At 35.2% G+C, this 24964-nt stretch overlaps 1 protein-coding gene across 2 annotated transcripts; it reads left to right on the top strand.

The window, feature by feature from the left end:
* Positions 1-390: 390 nt before the first annotated feature.
* LOC145034669 (uncharacterized) lies at positions 391-3400 on the top strand. 2 transcript variants are annotated; one of them, XM_078983144.1, is made up of 9 exons: positions 391-997; positions 1157-1329; positions 1531-1608; positions 1846-2206; positions 2294-2406; positions 2490-2654; positions 2729-2868; positions 2971-3063; positions 3147-3400. In XM_078983144.1, exons 2-9 carry the CDS (start codon positions 1189-1191, stop codon positions 3304-3306), a joined length of 1251 nt encoding a protein of 416 aa, XP_078839270.1. In that variant the 5' UTR covers positions 391-997; positions 1157-1188; the 3' UTR covers positions 3307-3400. The 2 variants fall into 2 exon arrangements, with proteins under 2 accessions (XP_078839270.1, XP_078839269.1); XM_078983143.1 differs by having other exon boundaries at positions 394-997; positions 1218-1329.
* The last annotated feature ends 21564 nt before the right edge of the window (positions 3401-24964 follow it).

Raw genomic sequence — 24964 nt, 5'->3', positions numbered from 1 at the left:
TTTTTTTTCTCCACAAAAATAATGGTTCTATCCCACAATAATGCCAGTCGATTGGAGTTGTTCTTACCCTATCGACTAACAATTTAGTAAGTACTAATATTCACATTGTATATTATCTACCAATAAATATAAATACATTTAATTTTTATCAATATAATTATCAAAATTCAACTTAAAAAATAGATTGAAAAGATGCGATAGACAAAATCTTAAGAGAAAAAAAAAAAAGGTCTTGTATTTTATTTAGACAAAAGGTGCATTTATTTGGAATTCGTGGAGTAGACGCACCTAAATTTGATCCTAAATTTAACACCCATTCTGCTTCCCCTTATCCATGAGCCAAAGGCACAGTGCTTGGCATGGTCCTTTCTTCCTCTTTCCCAACCCCACACCCTATAAATTTACAAATAATTTTCGGCATGAAATCCAAGGAAAGGAACAGTTGTTCATCCTCATCTTCCTAAACAAAACTATCACACTCGCTCTTTCTCTCACTCTATATCTATATCCCTATATCTCTGCATATATAGAGTGAGAAAGACAGGCAAGAAAAAGCAGTACAAGTACACTAAAATCAGAATAAAGAAACCCAAAATACCCAAATGGATCTTGCCAACTCTTATAATACTACAAGAAGCAGGGTCATCTTCCACTATAAAATCTGTCATCACTATTCTTCCTTTTCATCTGCATCATCATCACCATTATTGGCTTCCTTGTCATTGGGAACTTCGTTTTGTAATTTAATGGCATCATCGTCACGTAGCCCTTTATCTTTTCCTTCTTGTAACTCTAGTTATACCCATTTTTCTGCTGAAATTCGCAGTTAAATTGATACATTTCGCATCTTTTCTTGTTTTTCTTTCACTTACTTCTTGTAAAGTTCAATCTTTTCAATTGTTCTTGAAGAAAGAATGTTGCTTGCATCACTGCCAGGGCTCTGTCATCAACCCCAGATGACCAGTTCTTCACTGTGTGGGTCCACTCTCAGTCTCAGGTACCGACGATGATTATGATTTACAGCTCTTAATTCAAGAATTCAGCAAATGGGTTTTCTCCCTTTAGATGAAATTCATAATTTGGCAAATTGTTAGTGTTTGGATGAGGGTTTTTGATATCGTTTAGTTCTATTTTGTTACTTGTATGCATATATTAGTGAATTGGAGAAGAAATTGTGCATATGGCAATATGGATTTATTCTGTATTACCATATTCAGGTATGGTGATGACAAGAAGATGACAAATCAGGTGCAAAACAAGAGGAAATCGAGTGCAACGATTGCCACTGTGAAAACCCATGATTTTTCTCCTCCCAAATCCTACCAGGAGGTCTGAATTCATGTTAACTTTGCATTTTGATGTCATATCTTTAATACCCTTACGCATTTATGTAAGTTTACACTTGTTTTTATGCTCGGATCAAGCTAACTTTACTTCTCTTTTGTCATATCTATCTTTCCTGTAGGTTTCGGTGATTGAAATAAATAGATTTACCATTTTTTATAACTTACGACGATGGAAACTTTTCAGGTTATTATTTCTGCAAGGGAAAGATTTAAGCAAGAAATATCTTTTCGATCCAAGGACAAAGATATATCCCTTGCTAAGGTGATTTTCATTTTTCTTGTGCTTTTTTGAATCGTTAAAGCACAAAACTTTATTAGACAAAAATCATGAATTCAGACTATATAAGATGGCGTTACATTTGTTTTTCAATTTTCTTGATCTTTCGAACAATGTGAAAATATGGGACAAATATTATGCGTAGTCCAGTTTCTTGGTCAAAATAATCAAGATTTGGGTTTTCTATTTTCTTTAATCAACTGATTGCTTTGAAATTCGCAGACATTGATGTACATTTCTGCAGAAGATGAGGCATTCATGGCTTTTAACCGTGAAATGGATGCCCATTCTTTCCAAAATGAAAGAAAAGATACGAATGTGTCCTCTGATGTCCAAAACTGGAACAACATCGAAGCTATGCCTATAGCAGGAAAGAAAATAGACGAGTGGTTATCAGAGTTGGACACCATAGCCAAAGAAGTTGAAGTCGAACTAATTTCAAGAGATATAGGTTGCCATTTTGTTGAAGTTTTGGAGGCAGTGAACAAAGTTCTCTTTGAATCTAAAGGCTTCAGAAGATCACCTGTTGTCGATTCAAAATGTTCATACTTGCATTCGGTTTTAAGCTCCAAATGTGGCAGTGGTATATTTTCGTCTTTTTTCATATTATAAATTCGAATTTTGAACCTGATCTTAATAGCTTTATAAATATGTACTACCCTTTTGACAGCGATTTTACTTAGTGTAATATACATGGAGATTTGTCAAAGACTTAATTTGACTATTGTTGGGTCACGGGTTGGTGAAGACTTTTTAATTTGGCCCGAAACCCGAAACCCAGAGGTATGTTTGATTCTAGTCCTTGAAGAAACTGTAACTTGACATAAAGTTAGAAAATTGAAAACTTTTTTATTTTTTCGTTTCAGGAGCTTTTTAAGGTCAATTCGGGACACAGTTTATTTGGGATTGTTAATGGGCGGTGTGTGGAGGACCCGAAATCAATGGCTTCTGACTTGACTTGCAATTCACTTCTCGGTCTTGATATTGCTACAAATCGGGACATTATTGGGATTTATCTTGCTAATTTGATTGTAAGAAATCCACGCAACTAATGAGAAACTTCATTTTTTTTATGTTTGTTTTTAATCTTGTTTGATTTTTGTAGAGACTTCATTGGAAACGTGCATCAAGAACAAACCATGGGTTAATGCTGACGTCAGCACTCAGGCCCATTCACGATGATAAGGAGAAATGGATCAAGACTGATAGATCAAGTATGCCTTTATTGCGCCCTCAAGATCTTAGGTATAACTAAAACTGTAAAACATCTTGTATCCTTTTAGTCCTTGTAATCAATAACCCTAAATTTGTGGTCTAAATCTTCCTGGTTTTGTGTTTGTGTTGTAGGTTAGCGATCATGGCATCAGAGAAACTGCTGATATTGCAGCCACATAATTGGGCTTTGAGGAGGGATCATGGCATGATGTTGTATTATAGCAGGTATGATATGTGAAAAACTAATTTTAATATTGTGTAAAATTATGTTTATTGAAGTGTAGTATGAACTCTATGGTGAATAATAGGGATTATGGGAAGGCAGTTCAAGAGCTAAGCATTTGCATGGCTTTTGCACCCGAAGAAGAGGCTCAAGTGTTGGAACCATTTGTGGAGAAGTTGCATTTGTTGCAACTCGAGTCCTCGTGGAAATCTCTAGGACATAAAGGGAGATTGAAGGTTCCATAAAATATGTTTATCTGCTTGTATAAATTCGTTCACGATCTAATTTTGTAAAATGTTTAGCTTGAATGGTATTTGCCCCTTTAGCCTTTTTTTTCAACTTATGAATTTTAAGGTGTTGGGTGTGGTGTAATATTAAACTTAGGGGTATTCAAAATTGGATATCCAAATATGTGCATTATGGATTTTTATATCAGAAATGCAAGATATATTAAGTATTAACACTCCACTGAAAGACAAATGGTCGATAAGGATAGAAATTGATATGGGATGTTAGATGTTAGATATTGTAACTCCCTTGAGAGGCATGTTTGATAAAGATAAATAGGGATATGATGTGTTAGATGTCATATGCGGAGTCCAAAATTATTTTAAAAAAATGAAAAATCTAACATATATAGCCACTTATAGAACTATTTTGCAACGATATAGGATAAACTAACAAGAAATTTTGCTTAGAATATCACAATTTCAAACATACAAATTTGTAATATATTTAATTGAACATGACTACATATTTGTTGTATAATAACAACATCACAACTTTATTGGCATTGTAAGTTAAAAGATTTGCACCAAACTATTTATTGAATATCTAAAGATGTGACTATTGGGTTCCTTTAGTTATTTGATTTGAGTATGCAAGTAACTACAAAATATAACTTCATAATAAACTTAACTAGAAATCAATAAAATATCATTAATACATTTTTAATTGATAATCCTTAATTGAACAAGACTAAATTAACAAAAATAATATATTGTGATAATATTGAAATTATTAGCAAACTACCAAACAAACAAATAATCCTTTAAATCTAAAGTTCCAAGCATTTAGTTTATATTTGTGTTTAGATAACTCCTTGGAAAAAAGAAAAGTGTCTTTTTAGTTAACCCCTTTTGAAAACCTATTTACAAAGTATGCAATGCTTGCTTTAGCCGTAAAATGATTGTTTTAGCATATAGACCTTCTATTCGTTTCTTTTTTCACAAAACCAAATAGTCTGTTGCATAAATATAAATGACCACGTAAAACCCTGACCCATTTTCAAAATGATAGACCATACATCCTTTTTGAGTTGCAAGTGCTATAACACAACAAATTGTCTATATTGTGTTGTAAATAACTATGTATAATCATATTAAACCACCTCTACATTTTCATCGAACTTAGTCTTATAAACCCATATCACTCCCATAGTCTTCGCTCATTCCGGTAAGTCCATGAGATTGCATGTGCCATTAATTCCTTTATATTTACTATTCTATTATTCTATTTAATCATTCATAATTTTGTTTTTCAAAACTAATAGGATCGAAACTTGTATACATGACAAATTAGGCTTCAACATCTTCTTTGGAAGGTTCGTCATTTAATACGTAGTCTCTTTTCTATAAGGGTTGTCTTACATTCATTCTTTCACTTGAATTCCCAATTGAGTCACATGGTGAATCTTCATGCAGTGATACTATAATTCGAATTTTATGCAGATGATGGCCTTTTCATTGGGGAATGGAAGAAATCGAATTTTTATAATATAACTTGAATTCTTTATTGTTTTCATCTTGTTTGTCTTAAAAATAACTTATAAAACGTAAGTTACTTTGTAGTTGGTGTTCCAAACACGTTGGTAGAGGAGATAGACAATAGTATTGGTCGTGCTACTATTACTTCAGATTAAGAATAATATTATCATAATAAGAATAATATTACTTCAGATTAAACTCTATGAATTTTTTTTATCGTTTTCAAATGTTAATGACTAGCTTAAACAAATTTTGAAAATGATTATCAATATTAACATTTAATCTACCACGGAATATACTCCAAATAGCATTAAAAAAAAAATAAAGGTGGTTATCCTTATACTTTTAAGACTCCCACTTGCTTTTCAATAATTTTCTCTTCATTGAATGTGGAATTAGTAAATTACAATCACATCACCATGTTAATAACGTCCTGTAAAGAATCATATGTACAAAATCCCAAGAATAAATCTGTACATATTCCCACAACTAATATCGTATGCCTATAATTAAATTTATGTTTAAAATCAGTTGAGATCTAATTTCATAATTTATTCCATAACAATCATAATCGTACTCCTTCACCCAACACCAAAAAGATATGGATTTATTTGGCTATAAAACATTATAAGCTATATACAAATATTCTTTATTCTTTATACTATTATGAAACATTATCAATAAAGTAAATGTGTGGATACAATAATATAGCCTTCTACACCTAGTTATACATCTAATTATAGCATATACCTAATTTTTTCATATATCCAAATTTACGATCCTAATTATATAAAATATATAATACTTACACAAATAGTTTAATATAAGGAGGGATTAGCATGTTGCACACCTCATGTCATTATCATAATAGAGAATGACTTTGTATGTGACATAATTGATAGGTGAGTAAACATATCGCATTATGGCATGTGGCCAATTGGTACCAAAACAATGGGTGGGGTGTTATTCCATCATTCCATGTATTGTCCTTACCCAATCATTAGGTTTAGAGATAAATGCTAGATTAAAACTCAAAAGTAGTCCTTGTAGTTTAGTAAATATCATAATTTCAGTTTAAGTTTTAATTTGTATCAATTTCGACTTCATAGTTTTTAATTTTTGCAAATTTGGTCAACCTATCATTAAGTTTGTCGTTAAGTCTAACTGAACCGAAGCTAGACTTTTCTTTTTGACCATTTTACATGGACCAAATTTGCAGTTACTTATTTATTATATATAAACCACAAACTCATTTCTAAGTTGGCTACTAGTTGCGGGTTCAAGGTGCCCTATTTCTAACTGATTAACTCATTTATGAGTTGGTTTTATAGATTTTAAAGCTCAACCAACAGGAAGATGTTGATAGCTTATTTAATTGATGTGCTGATAAATTTTCACAAGAAATTACCTTATTCTCCTCGGGGTAAGTTAACTTTAGTGGTAATTCATAGTTCTTTCTATATATATATATATATATACTAGGTTACAACCCGTGAAAACCACGGGTAAAAGATTTATAAAAATTTATTAAACTAATAATATATAAGTTTTATTTAGACAAAAACAAAAGGTTATAATAAAATATGTTTAAATAAATTAATGATGTGAATGATTACTAAAAAAATTATTGCATACCCACAAACCAAAAAAAATCAAACTCATATTTTAATTTTGTATTCGCATTCGAACATTTGAAGAGTTCTATTGTGAACAAAAATTAAATGAGCTTAAAAATGAACGTCCATTTATAGTTAATATAATGTAACAACGTTAGATGTATTCAAGTGAGTGTGAATTATTAATCGGCATGCATAACATAAACTTTTGTGGTCATTTGCTTCATTTTGTATTGATATGAAATATCAGTCTTTCCGAAACTGATGATGTTGTTGCCAAATCCAAGATAACAAAATTAGCAATTCAAACAATGGACACATGAATAGAATTACATATCTAAACCCACTAATCAAATGCCCTATTCACAAATTATCAAAATAAATTAACAATTCAAACAATCAAGACACCGAAACTCAAAATGCAAAGCCCGTTGGTGATTCTAAGAACAAAAATTATCTTTTAGCAGTCAATCAGTGAGCAGATGAACTTTCAACAAGCAAGAAGAAAACTTAACTGAAAAATAGTCAGCTTGTTCACAATAGCATTGTATTAGATCTTTTCAAGTGTACCTTCACGAGTTAGGGACTCGTTTTTGTAGCATAACATCACCAATTCACCATATTACCTTTTGTATCCACAATATTACCTTTTGTATCCACAGGGCTTCAAAAAGCATGTCCTTCAAAGTTCAAGGCTTGGGTTTTGATCCAAGTTTAGTCTAAATACCTGGAAATTTCAACAAAATATGATTATCAGAATAGGGTCCTATCTAACAGGCTCCAACATTTAAGAGCCATATCTAATAGAACCTCTTCGTTCTTGATCAAGTAACAGAACTCTAATCCATTGCCCGTAAGTTGAATGAGGTTAATTCAGAACAGTCTTAATGATTGTTGCCAAAGTTTCCATTTCTTTCAAACTAATGTCCATTTCATGGCGACATCCATTAACATATTTAACATCTTTCAACCCTTTGTTGGAATCAACACATCACCTGAATGAGATTGATTGTAATTAAATTAAAACTACATATATCTACTTTAGAATAATTTAAACCATCCAATAAATTAACAGGATATTTTTCTCTTATGCATTCCATCAAGCAAGTGGTAGGCAAAAGAAGATTTTCAAGATAACGTAACACATCTCTAACTACAAATTGAGCAACCATAACTACAAATTGAGCAGTAATTAGAAGGGCACAACTTGGTTTCTCTATTGGAAACCTTTCATTGTTTACATAAAAATTGAAATCATGAAAAAACCATGAATATATAAAATCCAAAAAATAAATTCATACACAGACGTACATACACATTAATAAAAAAAAAGATTTCATCAATGGTTTGTAGAATTCGTCTGTAAATTGGAAGAAGAAAGATACATATACTAACCTCAATTTTGAATTTTGAAATCAACAATAAAAAGAATCACGAGTCGTTGAGTACATATGGAGTATTTAGAGGCATGTATATAGCAATCCCTTTCAAAATTGGAGACAATGACTTGCTGATTTCTCGTGAATTCATGGAATTGATTGGGTTATTGCCTAAATCAACTTAATTGCAATTTATATAATATCTTATACGTTCCTAATTAGGGATTGTATATTGTATATGATGATAGGTAAAAGGCATTTAATACGAAATTAAAGGAGTGAATTGAGTATTTATTTCAAATGATATCACATTAAATTCAAATAGAAATTATATACCATAAAAATCGGATGTTAGTTGAAGATTTGTTTTAACCTCGACAGCTATAGGACGTGATTATAGAAGGTGATATCAATGAAGGGCAAAAAAGGTATTTAACATTGGATGAAATAAGGTTTTTTGAAAGGACACGTGGCATCTTAGTTTGCTTTATTAGATAGGGATATATATATATATATATATATATATATATATATATATATATATATATATATATATATATATATATATATATATATATATATCAAATAAATACTTATAAATTTGAATTTCTAAGTTTGAACAGGTGAATTTCAACTTCATAATTGATATGAATTGTAGCATTGTAGAAAACTCTAATAACTATAAAAACATTAAAACACATTGCCACAACAATACTTTCAAATCTTGTCTTCTCTCTCATACATGAAACCTAACTGGCAATTACATTTAACGGAGGTAGAGCAACATTACAAAAACTGGAAACTAGGAGACGGAATTTATACAAATCAAAAACTTGGAATAAAACTGTGATATTCACTAAACCATAGGGACCCTTCTAAAATTTAAATGTAAATGCTATAGAATAAAGAAGATGACCAATTATTTAAATTTTCTCATTTTTACTTAATTAATGTTTAAGTTCACATTATGCATGTTGCCATCATATATCCATCCAATAACATCCTAGTAAAATATATTAAAAACGATTTACTTCCGGCTCAAAAAGATTTTATTTTCAATTATAAACATGAAATTAACTAATTTTGGATATTAAAATTGATTGAAATAATATATTTATTGATTAACTAGTATTACAACAAAAAATTATTCCGAGACAATACATGCAAATATTTCTTTTAATTATGTTTACTTGAAAATTACGTATCTTTCATATATTTTAGATGTATAGCGAAATTTGTTGTGGTTGTAAAGTGTTTTTTTTCAAAGAAAATGTTTAAAGATTTGTTGTGGTTGTGAAGTGCTTTTATAACTTTTTGGTTGAATTTACTCCCTATACACTCACTTTTATTTTGTTCACGTATGTTGTTGTCTACTGTCTACACCCGACTTTTGAAACCAACACTGTAAGTATTAACTTTTTCGATCATAAAATTGTATTTATAGATGTGTGTTTTAGATATGAAATTTAAATCCCTATGAACATATTTACAATTATATATATGCAAGAAATGTTGTAGATATGTCAGACAAATATGTTATAGAAGGTTGGAGTCTATTCGGAATAATTTCTTCTCGGGAGCAGATTTGGGAGAAAGGGAAATGTTTAGAAATGTCACCCAAACATGATCTTTGGCCTAAGGTTATTACAGCCATGTATGGAGTTCATGAATTATTAGATCGTGCGGTTCCTTTAAACTATTCTTCAACTTGGATTGATTTAATTAAGGGTACATTACACCTTCGAAGTAGAGGTGTGGATTTGCCTTCTTTTTGTAGAAGAAAAGTGGGGGATGGCTCTCAAACTTTAATCTGAGAAAACTTGTGGTTGGGTGACATGCCATTAAAAGTATGTTATCCTAGATTGTATGCCTTGGAGAAAGATACTAGTATTTCGATCAGTTTGAAGTGGAGTCATGAGCATTTTTTATGATTTTTTTCGCAGGAGTCCTAGAAGAGGGGCCGAAAGTGAGCAATGGGAGGCTTTGCGTCATCTGCTATTTACGATTTCTTTACACAGGTTCCGGATCGATGGGTTTGGGATTTTAGTGATTCCGATGACTTTTCAGATGTATCTGCTCGGTTGTTTATAGATGAGTACTTGTTAGGTTCAATTGATATTGCTATTCAATGGGTCCGTCTAGTGCCTATTAATATCAATATCCTTGCTTGATGTTTATCTTTGGATGGCCTTACTGCTCTCCTTAACTTTTCTAAAATAGGTTTGTATATTCCTTCTATTATGTGTCCGCTTTGTGATAATGGGATGGTTTGGTGGCCTCGTCCTTGACTTCTTAAGTTTTGAGGTTGTAACGCCTCATTCCTGGTACACATTTAATTGAAATTCGTTTATTTTTGTAGAGCTACTCGACGAGTTGGAAGCCCTAGACTTGTCGAGTAGAAGTGAGATTGGATGCGGGTTTTAAGTCATCTACTCGACGAGTTGAGAGCCCTCAACTCGGCGAGTAGACCTGCCAGAATGAAACCCTAATTTCGGGGTTTCGCACCATATCTAAGCAACTTAATCCTCACCTTATGTCCTCGTTTCCAGCCTCCAAGTCCTAAACCCTAATACACGAAACCCTAGAGCATTTTGTGAGTGTGTGAGACATTTTTGAGTAATCTTGTGTGTTCTTGAAGCTTAAAGAAGAAGAAGAAGGAGTTAGAAGGCTCAAGGAGAAGATAGTAGATCAACAAACTTCCTTCCATCCTCATCATTTTCTGGTAATCAAGTCTCCATCTTGGCTTTTAGTTCATTAGATCTTCTTATGTCCATTTATAGGGAGGGTTTGGTTCAAGAACCCTGATCCTTGGGATATGGACGCCCCAAGTGGTTTAGCTTTCAGATCTGGGATCTAAAAGGGGTTTCATGGCATAAAGGTGAAAACTTTATGACCATGGAACCCCATGCAAGCTTAAGGACGTTTATATGGCCTTTTAAGCCCAAAAGAGCCATGCATGGAAGTAAAGTCCAAGACTTGACGTGTTCATTGGGTGTTTAGGACCTAGATCTGGGTTTTCATGCTTTGGGTTGGAGTAATAAGGCTTTTAGACAAAGATCTATGTCCTAAATAACTAGGGTTTGAACTAAACCCATTAAGAAGGACTATAAGCGGGTAAAGTTGCAAAATTTACCCTTAAGAAGGCATTTCCAGTACTTAGAGGAGTTATGGTGTTTAGATATGAAGAGTAGAGGCTTAACCCATTAAGATGGCCTAGTCAGACAGAGGAACTCGTCGAGTCCATAGAGGAACTTGATGAATTGAGTCGTGATTTTCCTGTTTTCTGTGATGGTAGAACTCGTCGAGTCCGGGGGTAACTTGATGAGTTGATTCGCCAAATCGCGACCATTAGTAGTTAGGGGACTCGGCGATTCGGGGGGTGACTCGACTAGTTAGATCACAATTTCAGGGTTTAGGACTCGATGAGTTGATGAAGCAACTCGGTGAGTTGGTTCAACCCAAAATGTTGACTTTGACCAGAATGTTGACTTTGAACAGGGGTAAAATGGTCATTTTACCCTTAAAAGGATTTTCAGTTTATGACTAAGTGTTCCTTGTGAACCTATAGTCGGGGAGTCGTTGGAGTAGCCATCAAAGATTCCTCAATTGAGATTTCAGCAGCCATCTTGAGATGTGAGTTTTCCTCCGGTATGAACAGGTCGAAGGCACCAATGTCGGGCCGTTTATGTATGTTAGCATATGTCGGATTTCGGTCCGATGTCGGGGTTAGCCTGATGTAGCTTATATGTTCCGGATTCCGGTCTGATATCGGGGCAAGCCCGAGGAATGTTTGTATACCTGATGTCTTCATGATTCTTGCATGTGTTTGTTTATGTATTCTGAACTTCGGTCCGATGTCAGGACAAGCCCGAGGAATTATTAGCTTGTAAGTTATGTGTTATGTGTTCTGGACTTCAGTCCGATGCCAGGGCAAGCCTAAGGAATGTTTATATGCTTATGTTATATGTTTATGTGTTATATGTCTATTGCTATGTTATATGTATACCAGACTTCGATCTGATGCCGGACTTCGGTTCGATGCCGGGTGGGGCCCGATGTAGTGGGCAAGGCCCAATGTATTTTATTATGTGTTTATGTGTATGGTATGTGGTAGCTTGGGGAGACTCACTAAGCTTTGTGCTTACAGTTTTCAGTTTTGATTTCAGGTACTTCCGGTAGCAAGGGGAAGAGCTCGGGATGACTGCATGACACACATCACAGTTTTCAGCCTGGGATGTTTAGACTCTGATATTTTGACACATGTTTTAGACCCAACAATGGTTTTTGATATAGTATTTTGATATGATGTTTGAGATACATGACTTGTGATTTTATTATGTTGTTTAATGAATAATGGGGTTTTTCTTAAATGATTTAAAAAGAAATTTTTAGACTATATTTTTGGGATGTTACAGAAGTGGTAGGATATCCCTATTACTGTTATCTATTTTTATGAAGATTGGGTTGGGTGGTTCGATGGTTTGCGATTAAGGAAAGAGGCTAAGGATTTCTTGGAAAGTGTTTTTTGGGGTCATGTGGTGGTTCATTTGGAGTTTACGCAGTAGCTTGTTGTTTGCCAAAGGTTCCCCGAAAAAGGCTCTTATTTTTTATAATATCATAACCCAGTCGTTTATTTGGTGTAATAATACGCATAAGTCTCATACAAATTGAGTTGGTTGGCTTTAAACCCCACTAAATGTTATGTAATTTGTTCTTTGGTCTAGTTTCTTGCTAACTTTTTCTTCTAATAAATTTGAAAGATATGTTAGACAAGCTTCAATTTGGATAAGTTTTACCATCCAAAATTTCATAATTTGTATAACCTTCAACCTAGGTGATGTGCATCCATATTATATATGTACAAACATTCAACGGATTGTTCTATGCGTCGTTGGTCATAAGTGTTATTTAAAATAAAAAAATAAAAAAAAATAAAAAAAGGGAGGGGGGGGGGGAGTATATATACACATATGTGCATATGTATTTATTTTTTTATTTTGAATTTTTTTTAAGATGAGAGAACCTTCTAAACTAAATAAAATATGATTCTACTTTCCATGTTATCTAGGTATCTTCTGACTCAAAGATTATGGCTTCTTCTTACATCTAAAATTGAAAAATCAACCCTCGAGAAACGACTAAACTATACTCAGGGACATACATTCCATTCGGGGGCATAATAGCGATGACTATCAAGCACAAAATCTTTGAACTGATGGGTGCACTATGTATGTGTGTTTTAGTTGAAAGTATCTACGTGGAAGATGATTTAGTATAATAAATGTTATGGATTTTAAAAGAACAAAACATTGGTATTATTGTTAAACGATAACTATGTATCTAAAAGTAAACTTATAGTCTTAGTTAATCATTCCATTATATTCTTAAAAATTAAGAATCACATGGTGATTTTGGTGTCACCGTGTCATTTTATGTAACTAGAATTAATATGTTAGCTAAGGTGTTTCATAATTTGTATTCTAATATATGTACGGATTTGTGCGGAGCGCACGCATGTATAAGATCAAATTAGAAGCCGGTTTGACGACAAGTCGGGGGTCCGGGGGCAGCGCCCCTAGGTCCGGGGTTTCCAAAGGGGCAGTGCCCTTTGACGGGTTCTAGAGGTAGCGCCCCTAGCGGGGTCAGCACCCTAAAACCTCTTCGAATTTTACATATGAGAACATAGTGGGAAATTAGGATTCTTGATGATGATTATGGTAAAACTAACGAAACTCGTTAGTTTTGGTAACCCTAAATCCTCATTAAAATCCGGATTACCCTGACTTGCTTCCAAAACAATTCATGACAGCTTAACCCTAATGAAACCCTAATCTCGTTTATTATATAAACGGTTCTTCCATCTCAAAAGCAAGACATGAAATCTAGTTCTTGTGTTCTTCTAACTTTCACATAATCTTTCTAGCAATCTGACTTACGGTTTCTGTGCCTAGTATCGTAAGTGTCCACTAGGATTATTCTAGGCTGAATTTCTTGCAACCTAGGCATAAGATAGAAATATCAGTTCGGAAAATGTTCTCATGATCCAAGTTGGTATCAAGATCTCCACCAAAAACCCTAAATTTCTAACATCACATTCTTAACCCTAAATGGTATAATAAGAATAAAAGAAAAAATAGTCATCCGATATTTCATTCAAACTTTTAGTATTACATACTGTAACATCCCGAAATATCAAGAGTAGAGTTGAAGGGCTAAAAGAGTAAATTGGGAAAGAGCGACTCGGCGAGTCCATGTGTGGACTCGGCGAGTAGAGTCGCGACTTGGTCGCGTGTTAAGTGGCCGACTCGGCGAGTCAGAGTATTGGACTCGGCGAGTAGGCGCTGAGTGGAGAAAACCCTAATTCTCAGGGTTGAGCCTTATATAATGATCATTATGTCTTCCTCCCAGCCTCTTTATCACCCCTTGAGCCCCAGAAAACCCTAAATCGCGGAGAAGCACCATTTTTGAGTGGATTGGAGCTTGGAGAAGTAATGGTTGAAGGAATTTTAGGAAGATTGAAGGCTTGGAGCAAGGGGCTTTGCTTGGATTCGAATTGCATTGCAGTTGGGGCATCACTTAGAGGTAGTATCTCATTTTTGACCTGTTGATTATGTTGTTTCTGTTGGGTTATGAGCATTCTAACACTCCTAAGTGTACATGCAACCCTAAATACCTTGGATCTATGTTTTTTTCTATTATACATGCAAATATGAACATCCAAGGTATTATCCTAATCTAGTATACAAAATAATGGATATAACAAGATAGAATACATACCTCTTTGATAGTGCTTGTCTTCATGAAGCTTGAGTGCCTAGTGCCCCAAGTGTGACACCTCAAATGGTTCACACAACACCATAAGCACTTGGAATAACTTAGAGAGAAATTAGAACACTTCATGAAATCATCTAGCCCTCATACATACACATAGTGTGTTAGTGTAACGATTTCTTGAGCCATGGGTTTCTTTTATATGGTGGCTATTAGGGTTACACCATGTAACTCATGACTTTACCCATTCCTTATGCTCCATGGATTTTAACCTCCATGGAGTATCCATGGGTCACCCCATGGACTTAGTCCAACATAAGAAATCTTGGATCACAAGCCCACATATATAAGAATGAATGATTTACACAATCAACCCATATATTTAATTAGTCTTCTTTTGATCACTTAATTAATTCTAGATTAATTCTTGATCAATACTAATTAAATAATCTCATTATTCTTATTATTAATATACTAGAACTTATAATATATTAATAACCGTAAGTGTCTTATTTCTCTCATTATAGTCTATCCAAGTGCATGATGCCATGCAACCCAAATGGACCATGCCGGGTCGGGTCAAGTCTTACCAATTATAGTTATGGACTTAGACATTAATCCAACAGTCTCCCACTTGGATAAGTCTAAAACTATTATTGCGTATGACTTCAGGAACCAACTAGAAATCGTAGCTCTCAAAAGCTTCTGTCGAACTCTGACCTTGTAGATGAACTCTGATCTTTGTCAACGATTTGTCCATTAGATAAGGGATCATATATTCCTCCATTCTAGATATCATATGGACTGAGACATGGATTATAATCATTCTCTCTGTCCATTAGTTGTTTCCCGATTTCCGATTCATGACGACTGACTAATTGAACAAATCAAATCAGTCCGGGCCCGGCCGAGCACTTCCATTTGTCATCATCAAATCATCGAGGGGCCCACAGATATCGCTTTTATCCCGAAGGTAAAAGGAATGGATAAACTTCGACTCATATGGCTTGTTCTACTACTTGTTGAATCATACACAAAGACACGTTTTATAGCACCGAGTTACCAAATGATGTTTCGTGCAATCAATGTACAACCAACTCATAGTAACAACTCATATCTCTAGGTTTGAAGAATATAAGATATTATCGTCTCATGATCACTCGTGATAAAATCCATGAAGTGATTCCAATGAGCGCGGGTTGAATCCAATACTCAGAACTTATGAGCACTCATGAGTGTTGTAGCCATTTGTCCAACAACTTAGACCTCTACAAGCCAACTCATGACAGTCTTAATTCATATCTACTTCCAACATATGACCGACTGTGGATGGTTTGAATAACTTAGTCATTCCGGAAGAATAACCTAGTTTATTCGGGAAGTCAAAACATGCAAAGTGAAACACAATAATAATTGAATCCAATATGGTCTCAGAACTTATGAATATAAATAAAACTCCTTTTATTTATCACCATATGATTACACATTATTCATTGTATATTGTTTCAGCTATCAACATTATTCTTGAATTTAAAACAATAGTTGTCCCATGCTCCAAGCATGTACACTATGTTTTCTAAACAATAGTCATGCCATACACCAAGTATGCATACTATGTTTGTCTATGATCTTTACTTTGTGAACTAGATCAATTGAACATAATCTTCAATGATTCTCTTTTCACACTCCCAAATCCTTACTGCAAATGCAAGAATTCCAAATTCATGTCATTTACTGAAATCTGTTAGATTCTAAACTTATATGCATTGATCCTCTTGTAATGATTATGCACAAAGTCAAAAAGACTTAACAACAATCATTACAGAGCATTCCAAAGGAGATCAACTCCTTGGAACCATCCTTCTTGCATTAAGTTTCCTTAATCCTACACAGATTGAAAATTCTAACTTTGAAACATTTCCAGATTCCATTTCGACTATCACTTCTGAACAAGAGTTGCCTCCTTACAGATTATGTCAATATGGTCCTTCCAGAATTATCACTATACTTCCAACTGTCCTTGAGTAACCAATCTTTGGTAAACCTTAGATTGTCCTCGACAATTGTTTAATCCTTTTAGTCATATCCAGTTCTAAACCTTTTCCATTCTTAATGCCCCAGGCATTTGGAAATTTTTAGAAAGGATGAATATAGCACATGTAATCGATCCTATATCCGAAGCATATGGGACACGATTCATGATGTCTCACATAAAGACTAAACCAGTCTTTTGCTATAACATTTCCATTTCAATTTGCCAAGTTCTCATAATTCAGATTATGAAAAGGGATGTCGTAATCATAATCGAATTTAAGAACGCAAATAATGGACCCATATACAGAATTTCCTTATGTTGAGCCATTCCAACATGAAATTCATATATATCCTTGACTAAATGATTAAAACCTCATGATCTAAGCTTATAGATTTGAGATGAAGTATAATTTCCTCTCCCTTAATTATAGCAAAACAACTTTTCCCAATTGAAACCTTTTGTTTTCTATAATTAACATTGCTAGCTTGCAATACTTATTGTAATTATCATGCTCCCACTAACATGATGATTATTAGCATAACACTTATGCTCCCACTAGCTTTGACATGTACTCAGAAATCAGCTGGACTTCTAGAAATCAATACTTTATTGACTTACCAAAGTTCAGATTTCTGATACTAGATTGTTTTGATAAGACTTTATCAAAAACATACACCTTCTCTTAGATAGCTCATGGGTGTGTCAAAACAATTTTAAGAACTATGAAAAGGGATGCCGTAATCATAGTCTTGATTGTTTTGACCTTTGTCATTTCTCACAAGTCCAAGTTAGTGTGCCGGTAAACCACACACGCTCCACTAACGACTTTGAGAATGCAAATATCACAATTGCTATCTAGCTAAAATCTACTTAGTGGAAGTGTTTCCTCACCATCATTTTCATGAATCAGAGAGAAACCTTATGACACTTAGATTTATTGGTGTATGAGTTCCTACCCATATGAATTTGTCAAAACCATAATCACAAGACAAGGATAATGACAAATCCAAAACCATATGGATTGAACTCAATCTTAATTTCTTGCCACCTGGCAGCTCAAGGGCCTACCATTGCTTCCAAGTTGTTGTGCAACACATTGAGAACTCTAAGAACTCATATGCAAAGCCAACTTTAACTGGAATGGGCACAGAATATGTCAACACGATAGGTTATAAACCTTAAGTCGTGTGCTAGTGAAGAACTTTAGGTTTTATTCTTGATTAGTTCTTGAGACTTTCAAGACCTATAAGACTCCCACTGTCCTCTTGACATATAAGACTTCCTTGTCAAACATTCAAGAGATAGTGTGGATTCTAATCAAGACAAACACTTCACACAATTGGCCTAAGTTGGTCTTTGTTTTATCCAAAACATCACAATTTACCAATTTCAAATGTACAAGAGTAGAAAACTTTTACTCTTACATTTGATAAGTGTTTTAAACCTTCTTTGAGACATGTCACTCAAGTTACAATCCTGGAGTATGACTCTAAGACTTGTATTGGAATGAAGTATGACTCATCTTCTTGATTTAACCATTTCAACAATTCAAGATCCCTTCTTCTTAGTCATAAGAATGAACTAAGACTTCCTTAGAGAACTAATTTTGATATGGTTTCTTAATCATTAAGATGATCACAAAACTGATACTAAAGTACTCTCCCATCTTTTCAGATTTGAGAAACTTTTATCCTTCTGCCTAATTTGATTCTTCTTATTCGCTCTGCCTTACATTGGAACCTTTTCCAATGTCTCAGAGTTACACTTAAGCTTGTAAGTATAATCATATTTACTGAGCTTTAGTAAACTATGACGAATAGCCTTATATATTTTGTGGTGGACTTAATCAGTGCACATGACTATGTACTCGATCCCTTAGTCCATTACTTGACTCACACATCCATGTGAACAAGTAATTAGTCTTAATTTTTCCAATACTTGAAAGTTCTCATTCATCATGCTATACAACTTGCATGATTCCAAGTCTCGGTCCAATTGAGACTTTGGATGATGAGAATCTTTCCTTATTTGGTAAATTTAGACATTACCACAAATGAAAGAATCAATTTCATATTTCCACTTTTGCTATTAATGGAATCATATAAGCAACAATTTTTCCTCAAATGCCATTGTAAGGATATTTTAAAATAAATAAAATCAAAAACTTTCTTTTATTTTAAAACTATGCGGAAAAACTTATCCTTACAACCCATATGAAAAACTTGTTGTTATCTATTCCTTAGCAATATCTTATAACTCCTAAGAATTAGCTCAAGAATCCGATTTTTCGAACTACGCGATAGAAATCCATCTATGCGATCAGATTCAGCATATTCTTTCTTTAAGTTTCTTCACTTTTCTTTGATTCTTAAAACATCACCATGTGACCCAGTCACATCATGCATCAAGAATCTCAGAATAGAAACTTAACAGAGTTAGAGTAGTGGACTTTACCTGAAGTAGAGTCAATCTTATTGACTTTAACATCCTTAGGTAAATTAGGCAGCTTCGCAACTAATGACCCTTTCTTTGGCAATATAAACATATGGACCCTTTGATAATGGTACACGGGACTATCACAGACTTAGTTTTTTCTCTTTACCATTTGTTCAACCGAGTTGACTATGGCCGATCCCTTTCCATTGGGAAGAGAATGCTTTTTCTGGATTTCCTGTGTCACTATTGTCAATGTCCATAAAGTTTCAGGAAGTTGATCTTAGATAAGATCATTAAGGGTCTTGTCATAGTCTATTTCATAGGTGTCCCAAAGGAACTCACTATGTGACTTAGAAAGTGATTGAACTACCAACTTTCTCAAGACTTTGACACCCAACTCTCCCGGCTTGTCAATATGTGACTACATCTCCAAGATGTGACCACACCAAGACCTTGCCTTGCCAATAGGGCTCGAGTGACTTTAAAATTTTAAAGAACTTGTGGGGTAGGGAGAATAATTGGAGGAGGAGAGAGAAGTATGATATCCATGGGACATCATCTTCATTAGGAAAGCTTGTTTCAAGAGATTTGGGAAGATCATAAGTGTCTAATTCAGACATGTTATGGGAGATATTCAAGATAGTTGATCTTTGAGTCCTTAATATGACACCCAATATGAAATATTAAGGCTAGGACCCAACAAATTATTTTATAACTTGGAAGAGGTATGCCGTAATCCAAGCTATAAAACAATTTGAAGGTAGGTGAATGACGATTCACCAATTTCCACCAAGATAAACGAAATGTATTATTAGGTTTTAATTGGTTTTGAAACTCCTAGATCTTTTGAGATTCATTGAACTGTTCAATGGCATGTTTCAATCTCGAGTGTGCCCTTCAGGTTTTGTGACTGGGATGCCGAGGATCACAAAACAAGGTGTGAAGTAACCATGCAAATTACTTGGTACCCTTAAGTGTTTACCCCTCAATCGATGTGCCGGTTAACCACACACGCTCCATCGATACTATGATAAACATTAAGTTACCCTTCGCCTACCTTGTTAAATACGAGTTAGTGTGCCGGTTAACCACACACGCTCCACTAACCGACTTAAACAAAGTGCAAAGTGTAATTTCATGGATTAGCACCTTATTCACATTTTTCCTAAGTAACTAAGATTGGGTATTATTTAGAGTTTAGTTACTTAGTATTTATCATTAATACTTTTAATGAAGGGAGAATTATAGTCCTGTCAAACCCGTTCAGCTAACGACCCTCCACCAGTCAAGCAAGCGGTGGGTGAGAGTGAACACCCATTAAGTTGCCATTTTATAGGCAACAACCTTATACCTACCTTATAGACCGGCTTCGTGAATGAGGCGTACTAGCGGTAAGACCGACTTTACTCTTATACATATAAATATTATTAACTTATAATATTATAAAGTATAAGGGTTGAATTTTAACTTTTAAAATTCTAAGGGCTAACTTGGAATTAAAGTATTCATAAGAGAAAAATTTACAAATTCCAAAACTTGAGGGCAAGTTTTGAAACTATTCAAAACTAATTAATTCCACAACTTATATGTTTAAAGTAGTTTTAATCCAAAAACTCTTCAAGTTCCATAACTTGAGGACAAATTATGGAAGACTTTAAACTAATAAAGAATTAACTTTTTCTTTATTTTATAACTTATGAAATTAATTAAGGTTACATATTTTATTTATTTATTTATTTATGAAGTGACTCTTGAACCTCCATAACTTAAGGACAAGACTCTTCATCTTTTTGTAACCTTTGCCAACTTTATGAGTTTTATGAGTCTTTAATGTGACTCTTCATGTAACTTAAGGATAAGTTACACAAACACATTTTATACTCAACTCTTAGATTAATTTGGATTGAAAACAACTTTTTCACTCAACTTTTCTATTAATCTAAGCAACTCATAAGAACAAGATAATTCAAATCAAACTTTTTCATGTAATTAGTCTAACCTTTAAACTAATACAAAACATGAATCTATTGACAATTATCTTGAAAATGGATTAGCATGAACATTACCACATTTAAAAACAAGTTTATAAGATCAAAACAACTTAGGGTAATGTTCCTAGTCCATTTCTAGCCAAAAACCTCGAAGATATGCTGTCTAGGGTGCAACTCGTCGAGTGCATGAACACAACTCGGCGAGTTGGATGCATTTTGCCTTGGACTCGTCGAGTCCCTTCATGGACTCGGCGAGTCAGCTGGGCTGACAGCATCAAAACTCGATTTTTCAGCTTCTATTGCAGGTATAACAAGAAAACAAGCCTAGGCTCTGATACCACTGTTGGGTTATGAGCATTCTAACACTCCTAAGTGTACATGCAACCCTAAATACCTTGGATCTATGTTTTTTTTCTATTATACATGCAAATATGAACATCCAAGGTATTATCCTAATCTAGCATACAAAATAATGGATATAACAAGATAGAATACATACCTCTTTGATAGTGCTTGTCTTCATGAAGCTTGAGTGCCTAGTGCCCCAAGTGTGACACCTCAAATGGTTCACACAACACCATAAGCACTTGGAATAACTTAGAGAGAAATTAGAACACTTCATGAAATCATCTAGCCCTCATACATACACATAGTGTGTTAGTGTAACGATTTCTTGAGCCATGGGTTTCTTTTATATGGTGGCTATTAGGGTTACACCATGTAACTCATGACTTTACCCATTCCTTATGCTCCATGGATTTTAACCTCCATGGAGTATCCATGGGTCACCCCATGGACTTAGTCCAACATAAGAAATCTTGGATCACAAGCCCACATATATAAGAATGAATGATTTACACAATCAACCCATATATTTAATTAGTCTTCTTTTGATCACTTAATTAATTCTAGATTAATTCTTGATCAATACTAATTAAATAATCTCATTATTCTTATTATTAATATACTAGAACTTATAATATATTAATAACCGTAAGTGTCTTATTTCTCTCATTATAGTCTATCCAAGTGCATGATGCCATGCAACCCAAATGGACCATGCCGAGTCGGGTCAAGTCTTACCAATTATAGTTATGGACTTAGACATTAATCCAACAGTTTCTTCATTTTAGGGTTTGTGAGAAATTGTCTATGGATGAAATGGGAAGTCTAGAGGTTAGATCTGAGGTTGCTACCTCAGATCTGGAAGGGAGAAGAATCAGAGAGCATGAAAGTCCCTATGTTAGAGTGTTTAGTGAAGCTTGCATGTCCCAAACCCTAGCCCCAATTTGCAAACGGCTTAGATCTCTTTGGATTCACGTAAAGTTTGCCACTTTACGTGATGGATGAGTGGTAGGAGGCTAGATCTATGTCTTGGAGCAGTTGCATGGCCTGGAATGCTTCGGAATGTATTCAGACCGGCGGTACTCGGCGAGTCACATGGGTGGACTCGACGAGTTGGATGAAGATGGCCTGGAACTCGGCGAGTTGTATGAACAACTCGGCGAGTAGGTTGAAGATAGCCGTAGACTCGGCGAGTCTGTTCTTGGACTCGACGAGTCTTGATGAAGAGTCCCAAATATTTCCTGGTTGAGTCGAGAATCGGTGAGTCAAGGGATGACTCGGTGAGTTGGGTGTGAGTGGACTCAGAGTTGTGGGACTCGGCGAGTCTCGTGGTGACTCGACGAGTTGAGTCGCGATATGGGGAAGTTCTGATTATGGGAACTCGACGAGTCACAGGGTTGACTCGGCGAGTAGAGTCAGTCAAGGGTTGACCTAGACTGAGGACTTTGATTTCGACCAAGGGTTGGACGTTGAGTTTTAGGGTTTGGACAGCGATGTGGCCTTTGGGCCAAGAGAGAGGTAAAATAGTCTTTTACCCATAAGAGGGTGTTATGAGAGGATTTATTCTAGCCTCGAGAGTTATATTCATGAGAGTATTTGCCTTACGTGTTAGGCGGTGGCGAGTTCGAGATTCAAGTGTGGGGATATCTGCTTTCTGCTTTCTAGGTGAGTCTTCTCACTATACTTTACCTTGAGTAGGTAACCAGAGTTATGTGATTAGAGTATTTGTATGCTATATGTACGTGATGTGTTGTACTGCATTATTTCTATGTGATTTATGTTGTGCATGTTTATAGAGTTGGAACCGGAAGGTTCCTAGAGTTAGAACCTGAGGGTTCACAGAGTTTGGGTGCACGGACCCACAGAGTTATAGCCTCGAGTGGCTAATATGTGTTATGTGTGGTATTTTGGGGAACTCACTAAGCTTCGTGCTTACAGTGTTTTGTTTGATGTTTTACAGGTTTCTTTCAGTATCACGGGACGGCACCGGCTTGATTGTACACACCAGAGAAAGAGTCATATTTTGGAGGATCTTGGTTTTCTATGCAAGTGAAAATGGAGTTATGTTTTGTAAATCGACTATGAATAAGATTTTAAACAAGTGTTTCTAAGAGTAAAATGATTATTTTAAATGAAAATTTTGTCTTGAAATTTACGGTGTTACAAGTTGGTATCAGAGCCTTGGTTTGAGGGATTCGGATGCGCCTTCGGGTAAATCTGGACTCAAACTGAGGAAGTACGAAAAGTTTTTAAAGAAATAATTTTCTAAAAGTGAATAAGAGTTCAAAGAGAAAGCAAGAAGGAGCAGTGTGTACAATCAGCCAGAGCCCGAACGGTGATTTCCCAAAATACCCTTATTTTTGTGTTATGAGATATGTATGATGCACTTTATGAGATATTATTGCATGCTAGAGACTGGCTAGGTATTTCATATGTTAGGACTAGAGTGGCCTGATTTGTGATGCCTTAGCCTAGGACTCATTGTTATATGTGTTATGTTTTAAGTATGTGATGAGTGAGAGTATCCAGTTAGAACCCATGAGGGGTAGAGTTACAGAGTTCGGTGGTACTTTCGAGGATGAGATGAGAAGGTGGAGTTATCACAGAGAGGGAGTCCTATGTATCCTTCGATGCTCGAATGCTGCTTGCTTTGTGCTTTGTGGAACTCTCGATGATGGGAGTCAGCTACCAAGTGAATATGACGATATTCAGGAGGTAGATGGCTGGCATCATTAGGAGCTCTTCAGCAGTTGATAGCAAAGAAGTGGGAGGACGACGGAAGAGCCTAGGGAATAACCCTATCCAGATGAGTGCGCTTGTAGAATAGAGAATTTCGCTGGGGAGCGAGCACGCGTGATGGGATTGGTGAAAGAGCAGGTCGAGCAGCTATTTAGAAGCTCTGGGATGGTCCGTGTGGAAAGTATGGGTAGATGTGGCAGGTAGTATGGGCCCGTACTACTGAAAGCAGAGGACCCATACTTGATACAGGGAGTATTCTGAAGGTTCTAAAGAGCAGATTGAGGAGTGATGTTATGGTTTGAGTACCATACATCGGAGCGGATCGAGGAGTGATGTTATGGTTCGGGTACCATACATCAGGGCAGGTTGAGGAGTGATGTTATGGTTCGGGTACCATACATCAGAGCAGATTGAGGAGCGATGTTATGGTTTGCGTACCATACATCGGAGCGGATCAAGGAGTGATGTTATGGTTCGGGTACCATACATCAGGGCAGATTGAGGAGCGATGTCATGGTTTGCGTACCATACATCAGAGCGGATCGAGGAGTGATGTTATGGTTCGGGTACCATACATCAGGGCGGATCGAGGAGTGATGTTATGGTTCGGGTACCATACATCAGGGCAGATTGAGGAGTGATGTTATGGTTCGGGTACCATACATCAGAGCAGATTGAGGAGTGATGTTATGGTCCGGGTACCATACATCGGAGCGAATTGGGGAGTGATGTCATGGTTAGGGTACCATACATCGGGGCATATTGAGAAGAGATGTCGTGGAAGGAGTACCATGGTTCGTAGTGAATGATGTTTGTGGTTCTCCG

Source organism: Lactuca saligna, chromosome 3, assembly GCF_052625555.1.
Source record: "Lactuca saligna cultivar CGN05327 chromosome 3, ASM5262555v1, whole genome shotgun sequence".
Lineage (NCBI taxonomy): Eukaryota > Viridiplantae > Streptophyta > Magnoliopsida > Asterales > Asteraceae > Lactuca > Lactuca saligna.
Note: the sequence above shows the minus strand (reverse complement) of the source record. Positions and strands in the feature narration are given on the sequence as shown.